This window comes from Mauremys reevesii, linkage group 7, assembly GCF_016161935.1.
Source record: "Mauremys reevesii isolate NIE-2019 linkage group 7, ASM1616193v1, whole genome shotgun sequence".
NCBI lineage: Eukaryota > Metazoa > Chordata > Testudines > Geoemydidae > Mauremys > Mauremys reevesii.
Window position 1 is genome coordinate 52,330,039 of NC_052629.1, and position 13,081 is coordinate 52,343,119.

At 42.0% G+C, this 13,081-nt stretch overlaps 1 protein-coding gene across 4 annotated transcripts in view; it reads left to right on the plus strand.

Annotated features, from left to right (window-relative positions):
* Nucleotides 1-10,523, plus strand: part of BMPR1A (bone morphogenetic protein receptor type 1A) — a 192,147-nt gene extending 181,624 nt beyond the window's left edge. For all 4 annotated transcript variants that reach the window (XM_039547800.1, XM_039547801.1, XM_039547799.1 and 1 more), the window contains 2 exons: nt 4,541-4,671; nt 10,238-10,523. In XM_039547800.1, the coding sequence (XP_039403734.1) occupies nt 4,541-4,671; nt 10,238-10,363 (257 nt within the window). In that variant the 3' untranslated portion in view covers nt 10,364-10,523. The remainder of the gene's footprint in view (nt 1-4,540; nt 4,672-10,237) is intronic.
* The last annotated feature ends 2,558 nt before the right edge of the window (nt 10,524-13,081 follow it).

Sequence of the window (13,081 nt, forward strand, 5' to 3'; positions counted from 1 at the left end):
GAAGAAGAAAAAATGGTTACCTACCTCTCTTAACTGTTGTTCTTCAGGGTGTGTTGCTCATGTCCATTCCAAATCCCGGCCACCTCCCTTCTGTCGGGGTATTCCAGTAAGAAGGAACTGAGCAGGCAGCGGGTCAGCAGGAACCTATATACACCCGCCTGTGGGGGTCTCCACAGCCAACCTGACGGGAACTGCTAGCGGAAAAACCTTCCTACGATCGTGCACACGGCGCACACACATCTATTGGAATGGACATGAGCAACACATCTCGAAGAACAACAGTTACGAGAGGTAGGTAACCACTTTTTCTTTTTTCACATCCCACACTAAGGTCCCTGGTAGTGGATGCTGTTAATGAAAGGGGCAAACAATCATACGTAATTAGCCAAATACAGCCACACAAATTATGGCACACTATCAGATTTTATTGAATTTCTCCCTGAGGGGGAAAAAAAAGCAATTTGTTGCACTCATTTCCGAGGACCAACTGATCATCAGGGTGGCATCGCAAGCTGCCCTAGACTCTGCAGATAGAGCAGCACGATCCACAGCCACCATGATCGTAATGAGGAGGGCATCCTGGCTGCATCTCTCTGGCTTCCCCAAAGAAGTGCAAGCAACAATGGAGGACCTGCCATTCAAGGGAGTCTCTGAAGTCCCTGGGTATCTATACTCCTAGGATAAATAGAAGACAAGGAAGGTATTATAACCCACAGAGCTTCCGGTCCACTCAATTTGCACAGACACACAGGAAATACAAGCCACAAGCCCAGAAACAGTGACCCCCACCCCACCCCCCAGGAGACTATAACTGTCAAATCAGTCTACTGCGTCTCATCGACATTGGTCGAGGACCCGAGACCCCCACAACTTTCAACACTGGAAACTAATACCATCTCCCAGCCATTTGAAAACCGTTTAACTCCCCTATTACCCAGTTTGGCAATCTCTCACTACAGACAGATGGGTGCTGGAGATAATTGAAATTGGATACTCCATACCTACCCACCCTTCCCGTCCCTGTTCAGGGACCCCTCTCACAAAGATCTGTTGCTACAGGAGGTAACCCACCTCATCCGGCGAGGAGCAGTAGAACCAGTACCAACAAAATACAAAGGGACGGGTTTCTGCTTAAATTACTACCTCTGACACACAAAACAAACAGGAGGATGGAGACCCATTCTCGATCTCTGACGGCTCAACAAAATTCGTCAGAAACCAGCACTTCAAGATGGTGACGCTGGCCAACATTATCCCAGTGTCAGAAAGAAGGGACTGGCTTTCAGCCCTTGACCTCCAGGAAGCATACTTCCACATAATGATTCACCCATCACATTGGAGGTTTCTCCGATTCATTCTCGGACCAGATCACTTCCAGTACAAGGTCCTGTCCTTCGGTCTGTCCATTTCTCCCCAAGTCTTCTCAAAGGTACTCGCGGTAGTCGCTGCGCTCCTCTGCAAAAAAGGAATCGTGATATTTCCATATCTGGATGATTGCCTACTATAAACAGCAAATTGACCAGCAGCAATGGAGGCTACCCAACAAACAATAGGCCTCTTTCCGCAATTAGGTCTCCAAAAAAATCCAAATAAATAGAAATTAACCCTTAGTGAATGAATCTGATTGCCACATCACTCAACAGCCGCCAGGTAACTGCCAGGACTTGTTTGGAATTACTGGGTCACATGACCGCATCGACCTTCATTGCTCAACATGCGACATATGCAACATATGCGAACCCTACAAGCTTGGCTCTGTACAACTTATTGCTCACGAAGACACAGTATAAACAAACGCCTCACAATGCCAAGCAAAGTAAAAGACTCTCTGTCTTGGTGAACGCAACCACACAATGTATGCCTGAGAGTGCCCAAGCCCCTCCTACATTGACTATTACGACGGATGCGTCCCTCATAGGTTGGGGAGCACATCTGAACTCACATTCTGCTCAAGGTCATTGGTCCCGAACAGAAGCCTGGCATCACATAAACCTGCTAGAACTTAGAGCTGTTCGCAATGCATGCACCACCTTCCTACTCATGTTCAGAAACAAGACCATACAAATACTCACGGACAATTTGGCATGCATGTTCTACAGAAACAGACAAGGGGGGGTTCATGTTCATATTCCCTGTGTGCAGAGGCCATGTGACTTTGGCACTGGTGCATCCAGCACAACATCCACATTATAGCAGCGTACCTGCCCAGATGTCAAAACACTACGGGCAAGTGCACTCAGCAGGAATTTTTCTCAGGACCACAAATTGGAACTTGACACCAGGGTTCTCCACAACATAGTCAAATAATGGGGATTCCCCACAGTAGACCTCTTTGCAATGGAGTACAACTCCAAATGCCAGTTGTTTTGCTCCAGGGCTGGCATGGCCCATCACTCTTTGGGAGATGCATTTCTCATCAAATGGAGGACGCTTCCCACCTATATGCCTCCTCCCCCGCCCCTCCATTCCCTTTATGGCATGAGTGCCTCCCAAGATCAAAGCAAACAAGACCACAGTAATAGTGAGAGCCCCTGCATGGCTTGTCAAACATCGTTCCTCTACATTCTCAGAATGTCAGTGTGCAGACCTCAAACCCTTCCTCTCCTACCTTGTCTCCTGTCCCAGGACTCGAGATGAACTCTGCACCCGAACCAGGAGACACTCCATCTCAAAACGTGGTTGCTCCATGGCTCCAGGGACCTGAAATGACATGCTCCAAAGAAGTACAGAACATTTTAATAAGTACTCACTGACCAATATACCTGCTGCACACACCTACACAAATGGAGACACTTTGATTCGTGGTGTCACACGAAGCAGACCACATCAGTATCTGCCCTCTTACCTTTGATTCTGGATTACCTACATGAATTTAAGAGATCAGACCTATGTATTAGCTCAATCAGAGTACATCTCTCAGCCATAGCAGCTTTCCACCATAAGATACCACCAAACATTTTCTGAAAAGCCTCAACACTTCCATGCCGCTATGGGACCTCAACTTAGTTCTCTGGGGCATCACCAGATACCCAATTTGAGCCACTAGCCACTTGCTCACTTCTCCACCTGTCAATGAAGGTGGCCTTTCTAGTCGCCATTACATCTGCAAGACGAGTGGGGGAATTAGGGGCCCTCATGGCTGATTCATCCTACACAGTATTTTCCGAAGACAAAATCACTCTGACCGCATCCAAAGTTCTTACCTAAGGTTGCCTCCTCATTCCACCTCAACCGACCCATCTACTTACCAACGTTCTATCCTAAGCCACATAAGGATAGGTGAGAATGCACACTTCACATCCTCAGTGTTCGCAGGGCCCTGGCTTTTTACACAGAGAGAACAAGGTCATTCCGCAAGTCCCAAAATTATTCGTTTCAGTCCTGGAACAATCAAAAGGAGATGCCATATCCAAACACAGGATCTCCAAATGGATTTCAGAATGCATCAAACTGTGTTACCAGCCACAGGACCTGCAACCCCCTATGGGGATTTGCATGCGTTTTACCTGGGCAGTGTCAACTTTGATCGCTTTTCTGAACAGTGTTCCCATTCTGGCCTATGTAGACTTGTGACATGGGCCTCTACCCATACATTTATGCAGCACAACGCATTAGAGCAGCCTGCAGCATCTGATGCATTATTTGGAGACTCTGTATTATCCTCTGCCACAACGTCAACTCCAAAGTCCCTCCCTTCCACTGGAGGGCACTGCTCTAAAGTCACCTAAAGTGGAGCACCCACAGGGACGTCACTCAAAGAAGAGAGAGTTACTCACCTTGTGCCGTAACTGAGGTTCTTTGAGATATATGTCCCTGTGGGTGATCCACTACCCTCCCTCTGCCCCTCTACTTCAGAGTTTCACGCTCATGCGCTGCAGTAGAGAAGGAACAGAGAGGAGGTTGGTCGCACAGCGCCAATTAACTGCTTGAGGCAGCGCAAGATGGGGACTGTGCATGTGCAACCCAACCAGGCACTGCTACCACAAATCTCCGATTACAAGCACAGGGATGCTCAAGCACATAAAGTGGATGGGACACATCTCGAAGAACCTCAGTTATTGTACAAGGTGAGTAACCCTCTCATCCTAATTTAGACTGCATCTTCTTGGGACAGTGATCTGTCTTTATATGTTCAGTGAAGTACACTTCTTGGATGTGGTAAACTAGGTGAAATAGGAAGATTACAGGCAGTCTTGGAATAAAGTGGAAGATATGCATGTATGCACTCCTCTGTTGTAGGGAGTAGCTCTGTAGTATGTAATAGGATAGATAGCTCCAAACATTAAGTGGGACTACAGGTAATTAAGTCAGCATTTAGTCCTAAATGTCCACCATCAACTATAAATTTTCAGCAAGTGATATTATGTACAATTCTGTGTTACCTGTAGTTTTCAACCACTGATGAGTTTAAGTTGCTGACAAGAGAATTTTGTGTTAATTTAAGCTTCCTTGGCTAGTTAGGAGTTTAGATTAGGAGCAGATTTATGGATTTAGTTTGTTCTTGCATATATATTACCCTGATCTTTCACATACATTTCAGGTATTGTTGAAGAGTACCAGTTGCCATATTATGACATGGTGCCGAATGATCCATCTTATGAAGATATGAGAGAGGTGGTGTGCGTCAAGCGCCTACGCCCAGTGGTATCTAACAGATGGAATAGCGATGAAGTAAGTACACCAAAAGGGAGAAATGGGAGGAGTTTAGCTTTAGCCCCTAATATATAATAAGAGTATTTTAGTCTTTCCCAAAAGTTTTCTGAAATGGAAGTAGAGTAGGCCACAAAATTGGACATTCTAATGTTTTGAAATATCTCTGACCACAATAAAAATACTAATGTGTGAGAACAACTGGTAGCGCTTTTACATGCCTGATCTTTTTATATACCCATCTGGATGGGAAGGAGAAATACCTCACCAGCAACCAACTGCATGGTCACATTCTCACCCCAAACCAATCTAGAGCTAGGCTTTAATATTTTCCTGTGTTTTTGAATGGCCCTACAATTAAACATGTCATTTTAATGCAATTTATCACACTAAACCTCAGTATATTTTTTTCTGTCATACTGGATATATCAGACATTTTCAACACTGTGGAATATGAGATGATACTACTGTGTTTGTAGACCTGAGGAGAGGATGGAGTAGATCATTAGTGGCCCCATTGCTTTTTCATGGAGAGATCTCATTGGTAGTGCTGCACAGTTCTTCAGGTGTCCTGTGCATGTTCCCACTAATGGGATGCACTGACCGTTCAGCCTGACCAATAGAACTCTAGCTAGAAGTGTTTGTTAGCATGTTCATGTGCCTCCCTCATCTCTCAACGGGGTCAGGGCCGGTGCTGCCAGCTTGCCCCCCCAGGGTTGGGGGTCCCACATATGCGGCCCACAAGGATAAATAAGTTGAGAACCACTGATGTAGATCCATATACAGCTCTGATTACTTACATATTCTATCTTACTTCTTATTAGGGCTGTCAAGTGATTAAAAAAAGTAATCACAGTTGATCACGCGATTAAAAAAATTAAGTGCGATTAATCATGCTGTTAAACAATAATAGAATACCATTTATTTAAATATTTTGGATATTTTCTACAGCACAGAATACAAAGTGTACAGTGCAAACTTCATATTTATTGTTATTAGAAATATTTGCACTGTAAAAAACAAAAGAAATAGTATTTTTCAATTCACCTAATACAAGTACTGTAGTGCAGTCTCTTTACCATGAAAGTTGAACCTACAAATGTAGAATTATGTACTAAAAAACCCTGCATTCAAAAACAAAGCAACATAAAACTTTAGAATGTGTCCACTCAGTTCTACTTCTTGTTCAGCCAATCGCTCAGACAAGCAAGTTTGTTTACGTTTGCAGAAGATAACGCTGCCTCTTTGTTGTTTACCATGTCACTTGAAAGTGAGAACAGGCATTTGCATGGTACTGTTGTAGCTGGCATCGCAAGATAGTTACATGTCAGATGCATTAAAGATTCATATATCCCTTGATGCTTCAGCCACCATTCCAGAGGATATGCATCCATGCTGATGATGGGTTCTGCTCAATAACAATCCAAAGCAGTGCAGACCAACGCATGTTCATTTTCATCATCTGAGTTAGATGCCACCAGCAGAAGATTGATTTTCTTTTTTGGTGGTTCGAATTCTGTAGACACTTCCAATTCTTAAATCTTAGCTTGAATTCTGTAGCTATCTTTAGAAATTTCACATTGGTATCTTCTTTGCATTTTGTCAAATTTGCTGTGAAAGTGTTCTTAAAATGAACATTGTGTGCTGGATCATCATCTGAAACTGCTATAATATGAAATATATGGCAGAATGTGGGTGAAACAGAACAGGAGACATACAATTCTCCCCCAAGGAGTTCAGTTACAAATTTAATTAACGCATTATTTTTGTAACAACCGTCGCCAGCATGGAAGCATGTCCTCTGGAACGATGGCTGAAGTATGGTGAGGCATATGAATCTTTAGCACATGTGGCAAGTAAATACCTTGCAGTGCCAGGTACAACAGTATCATGAGAACGCCTGTTCTCACGTTCAGATGACATAATTAAAAAGTGGGCAGCATTATCTCCCATAAATGTAAACAAACTTGATTCTCTTAGCAATTGGCTGAACAAGAAGTAGGACTCAGTGGACTTGTAGGCTCTAAAGTTTTACATTGTTTTTGAGTGCAGTTATGTAACAAAAATCAACATTTTTAAGTTGCAGTATCATGATAAAGAGATTGCACTACAGTACTTGTATGAGGTGAATTGAAAAATACTATTTCTTTTGTTTATCATTTTTACAGTGCAAATATTTGTTATAAAAATAATATAAAGTGAGCACTATACACTGGGGGGAGGGATAGCTCAGTGGTTTGAACATTGGCCTGTTAAACCCAGGGTTGTGAGTTCAATCCTTGAGGGGGCCACTTAGGGATCTGGGGCAAAATCAGTACTTGGTCCTGCTAGTGAAGGCAGGGGGCTGGACTCAATGACCTTTCAGGGTCCCTTCCAGTTCTATGAGATAGACATATCTCCATTTATTATTATTATTTGTATTCTGTGTTGTAATTGAAATTGATATATTTGAAAATGTAGAAATACATCCAAAATATTTAATAAATTTCATTTGGCATTCTATTGTTTAACAGCACGATAAATCACAATTTTTTCATTGCGATTTTTTTTAGTTAATTGCATGAATTTACTGCGATTAATCAACAGCCCTATTTAAAAGTGTTGGTCTCTGTTTGTCACCAGTCAAGGTTCATCTTGCAGCAATTTCAGTTTACTATGTCCCTGTGGATGGTAAATTAGTTTTTACTCATGATGTAAAGATTCTTGAAAGGTCTTAATAATCTTTATCCACCAGTTGGATATCCTATACCATCTTCAAATTTAAACATAGTACCTACACAGTTAATGAAACATTCATTTGATGCTGATCTCTTTATCTATTAAGACAGTCATCTTGATAGCTATCTCTTCTGCAAGGCGCATAAGTGAATTACAAGTGATGATAATGCTGTACCCGTCATTTACTGTCTTTCATAAGGATAACGGAATTCTCTGTACACACCCAAGAGTCTTATATTTTTCTATAAATCTATCAGCTTTTTTTCCCCGAGCCTCACACTCAAGATGAGGAGACTAGATTTCATGTGCTAGACGTTAGAAGGGCTTTAGTTTTCATTTAAATAGAACTAAGCATTTTCAGCAGTCTCCCAATTTCTTTATTTCTTATGAAAAGAGGAATAATGGGAGGAGAGGTCACTGTACAAACTCTTTCAAGATGGGTTAGGTTATGTATTGAAGTTTATAAGCTGATGAATTCCTGTCTTCCTGAAGGAATTAGAGCTCATTCTACTAGATCAGAAGCAGTGTCTGTTGCATTCGCTAGACATATTCCTTTAATAGAAACATAAAGAGTAACAATGTGGTGTACAATCCACACTTTTACTAGGAACTACTCCTTAGACTTAAAACCTAGATCAGATGCAAAATTTGGCAATGCAATTCTCATTTTACTGGGATTCCATGGTCCCACCATCCTGGGTCAGAGTTGCCATAGTTAGACTGTCCTGTGAGTGGGAATATGCAGATGATAGTCAAAGAAGAAATGAAGATTACTTACTTGTAACTGGAGTTGTTCGACATGGACTCTCCATATTCTCACACTCTGCACACCTTTCCTCTCTGCTTTGAAGTCCTCCTGTCAGAGGACCTGAGGCCATGGGAAAAGGACCTGAGGCAGCTGGCCGCCATACCCCTTTTATATCCTTGCCATGGAAGGTTTAATGTTCACTGATGGGAGGGCTGAGGGACAGAAATGAGTGTTCCAGAGAACACTGCTGGCTAGAGTTCTACCGTTCAGGCTGTGCTGGTCAGAGCATCCCATGAGTGGGAATATGCATAGTCCATCTCAAAGAACTCTGGATACAAGTAAGTAACCTTCATTTTCCTTTTTACTCAGAGAGATCTCATATAGAGTATCATTAGGTTTTGCATTGTTCCTGTTTTCATTGTGTACCTGAGCTCCATTAGGAGAATTAGTGGTATTCTAGGGTCAGTATACCAGAAAAAGGTGAAATAATAATGGGATTAAAATGCCCATTTATTAAGGGTAACTGTAGCTCAGGCTGCATAATTTCCAATGTTTAGTTTGAAGGTAGTGCTAGTTCAGATATGCTGCTATATATTGAAGCCCCAAGCACTGGCAGGCAAGTCACATGGGACTGAAGCCCCAAGACCACCCCTCCCCACTGGGCAGAAGCCAGAGGAGATGCGTATGTGCGGGGGTGGCACATGGGTTTACATGCTCCCCCAGATTTTTGCTATGGTTTGCAGGCTCCGCTTGGGCATATGAAGTCATCGGGTTCCCTCTGCACGGCAGCTGCTGGAGCCGGCAAGCTGGGAGCTGTAGGCATGGGGAGTGGCAGTGGCAAACAGCTGGGAACTGCAGGGAGAGCCTCTGCTTTTGCTGCCTCCTCTCCCCATGGCGCTAAAGCAGCGGCCCCTTCCTACAGTTCCCAGGTGTTTGCTGTTGCCTCTCCACATGGAGCTAGCACCTGGGCTCTAATGGAAGGGGCCACTGAAAGTAAGAGGGAGGGCATGCTGCATAATTCAAGATGTTGCGGGGAGGCGGGAGGGGCTTGAAATTGTGACACACACACACCCCATACTCTCAGCAGGCACCAGTCATTTCTGGCAGAAGCCCCTAGCCCCACCACTTTGCTGCAGTGCAGAACACACAGCCCAATTTTGGTGGGCTCCTTCAGCCACACTTTAACGGTAAAAGAGCCACATGCGTCTCACGAGGTGCAGTTTGGCCATCCCTGTTACATTAATTTGCTGTTTAAGAGGCACAAAAAACTGTGTTCAAAATTTTGCATTTATTTTCAGTGTGCTTGAAATTGAGTAAACCTTTTAAGGTAGGGTTCCAAAGACTGTTGGCAGCCTTCAAATGTTCACTAGTCTTGTCACACATTCTCCCAAATTGGTGTGAATTACCTTACACTGTGATCAAGATTAGAAAATGCATATATTTTATTATCAATTCAGCATTACTATGTAATAAACATTCTCCCATGAGGTGCAGGGTTTTTTATCATTCTATGTAACTATGGGTTAAACAGGAATATTTGGTCTTTAAATGGATACTATTGAGGCTAGTGGATAAATAATATGATCTACCTGCTTGAAATAACAGCTATATGCATGCTATAGTACTTCTTTTCCCACCCTGTCAGAGATTATCTTTTTCTTTTGGAAATGCCCTGATTTCTCCCATTTGACCATTTGTCATGCCAACCTTCCCTCTGGTCAGAAACAATGGGTACACTGTATGACACCTCATTACTCTGCTATGGGATGTTAGCCTGACCCACTGAAACTTTATAGTCCTCTTCCATTTTTTAATTCAGGCAGTAAATAGAAATGTAAATGAATCCCTCGGCTCTTATAAAACAAAAGAAAGAGCACCAGTTTGATGTTGTGTTGTAACTAAGGCACACTTTCTAAATCAAATCAGTGTTGGAGATACCCATGTTACTTTATTCAGGGGAAATAATTGTCAAAGTATAGTGTAAATAAATTAACAAAATATTAAAAAGAATTAACCTTTTTGGCTTACTAGTTTCACCAGTGTCCTCCTTAAAACTTGTGCCATTTCAACTGTCAGTCATTATTGTTTACAATACTATCCTTTTTGTTCTTTAATTTTCAGTGTTTAAGAGCAGTGTTGAAGTTAATGTCTGAATGCTGGGCCCACAATCCTGCCTCTAGACTTACAGCCTTGAGGATCAAGAAGACACTTGCCAAGATGGTGGAATCACAAGATGTAAAGATTTGACAGAATAACATAGTACTGAGGAGCAGAGTTGGACTCCTAGAACTTTTCACCCTGATAAGGGTGGGAACTAAGTGGGAAGAGGAAGCAACTGAGATTCAGTCCACTTCCTCATCTCACTTTTACAGGCTGCTAATATTAAATCTTTCAGTACTTTGTAGAATATAATGCTGAGAGTCTCTGTACACTACATGCTACATATATGGACAGCCTTGTTTTAAATATGTGTATCATTTTTGTTTTAAGCTGCATTGAGACTTCAGTCACACTTAGTGAGTCTCCAGTGAAACTCTGGGTACTAAATTGCTTTCTGTGAAAGCCTTAAGAAGCTAAATGGATTCAACAAAGATGGAGAAATATAAGCTTTTTGCCTTCTACCTGATAAAAACCTAGTTGGCTTATACCAAGTCTTTTTGAAATAGCCTGTAGGTTAGGAATCTGTTTGAGATGCTACTCAGTTTTACAGTTCCTATGCCTTTTATGGGTCTTTTATGTGTGTGCCAGGATTCTTTGGCTGCCATTTGGGATAGATGATAATTTAAATTCACAGAAAGACTTATGGTCAGGGTCCCATATGTTCCCTGATTACACAGTTTCAGGATTTGCCACAGAATTCACCCCTCGACACAGAATTGTGCTCCAGAATCTCAATTCTCATGTTGAAATAATTACATTTCTGTGCTGTTTTGGTTGCAAAGAGAACCTCAGAAATGTGAACAGTGTAAACCAATGTCCATATGAGGGCCTGTCTACACGGTGGAGTAATGCGCACACTAGAGGGGTGTGATTTCTAAAGTATACTGACTGATCCATGTAGACTCTGCTGGCACACACTACAAGTTTCCTAGGGTGCTTAATGTACATGCTGCTTGTTAACATGCACTAGGAAACATTTTAGTGTATGCCAGCAGGGTTGTTGCAGGCCAGTAAGCGTGCAGCACATGAGTGCACTTTAGAAATCACGTTTCTCTAGTGTGCATTGCCTCGCTGTGGAGACAGGCCCTGAGTCTGCAAAGAGCCTGAAACAGTGACTGAGAGGTGTGATCTGCCTCAATCATCTCACTTGTGGCCCAGTATGCTCCATGATTGTGTGGTTGTGGAATTTGGCTTTTTTCAGGGTACCACAGAAGTCATCATTTTTGCTGTAGACTTCACCATTTTGCAGCAACCACACCTTTGGCTTTCTGTTTTGTGTCTCTACCCTGCTGGGACCTGTCTGCAGCTGCTTCATGCTTTGCATCTTTCCCCATGAGAGGGAATTAAATGGATTGCACTGCATGCTCCTTTCACTATTCTACAGAACCAGGCAGGAAGGGAGGTCTGAGAGCCACAGCTGGAGTCCAGTTTGCAGCTAGGGCCCACTCCCAGAAGTGCAGGCTGGGCAGCTAGGAAACTGAGAGAATACAGTGTCATCCAAGGCCTGGGGAACTGAAATGAACCGCTGAAGCTGACTGGCATGCATGAGGCAGGCAAAGGAGATTCTGAGCTAGATCACCCTGACAGCATCGTTACTGCTGGCGATCTAAGAGCTGGGCCATCTAGAGGACACATTGAAAAAACATAATCAAATACTATCATTCCTGAAAATCATCATTGACTAATTGTAAATCAGTGAGTATTTTCAACTGAATCGGACGTGTGTTGTTGGGTATGGGAGAAATGGGATTGAAAGGTGTTTTAATGGAGGTACAATAAATTAACATTGCTGCAGGATTTGGTATGGGGTTCCTGTATAATATGCAGTGCTGTGCATACGATTCTGTACTGCAGCAGCTAGCTACTTACATGAAAGCCATTTGGCTTGCACAGGAAATTAAATTTCTGCTCCTTTTTTTTGTTGACCAAGACAGGTTGATATAAAAGGCCAAAAAACCTAAAATGATTACTGTAAAGTCGGGCCATTAGTTATATTCCATTACTTTTGTCATTGTTAGTTTGAAGTCAGAAAAAGCACCATAACTCAAATTTAAACTCTCAATGCTTTGAATCTTCTGGAGATTAAAAACACAGTATTGGAACAGTTCAGTTAAACCTAATTTAAGTGCCTCTAACCTTGTACTGTAAACCTTGTTCTAGATCATTTTAAAAAGGGAAGGTATTTATATAGTGTGTAATGTGCTCTATTTTAAAACACCTGGTCATAGGTACATGTGTGCACACATGCTATAGCCCAGATTTGGAGGGGGGGAATTAGGAATAATGTTGAAATTGTTCAGACGTAGCAATTTCATATTAAGATTTTTGATAAATTATCTGTCATCTTAAAATGGGTACATGGAGACTGCTTTGATATTGTGTTAAAATGTCTTTTGAAAATACAATAGAAAATATAGCTTAATGAAGTTCCAATATGCATTTGTGAACAACTGCACATAACTATCTACTATTGGGTTTTTTCACTTCTGTTCCATAGTTTGCAAAAAAAAGTAAGTGGTCAGGCAAAAGACTGCAGTATTTTTTATTTTCTGTTGTGATGTACAGCCTTTATTTAACAATGCTACATATTTTATAGAAAACTAGTTATCTCAAGGGACATTTCTTTTTAAAAATAAAGTCATTACTTTTTGTTCATTAAAGCCTTTAAGTATTAATATGTATTCTGGTTGAACAATTCATGGGTGTGTCAAGTATAATTTTAACTTATTTGAAGACAGTGGTAGACAATAGTGTGCCACAATTCTTATGAAAAAAAGGGCTTTAAAATTTTTTTCCATCCACTGC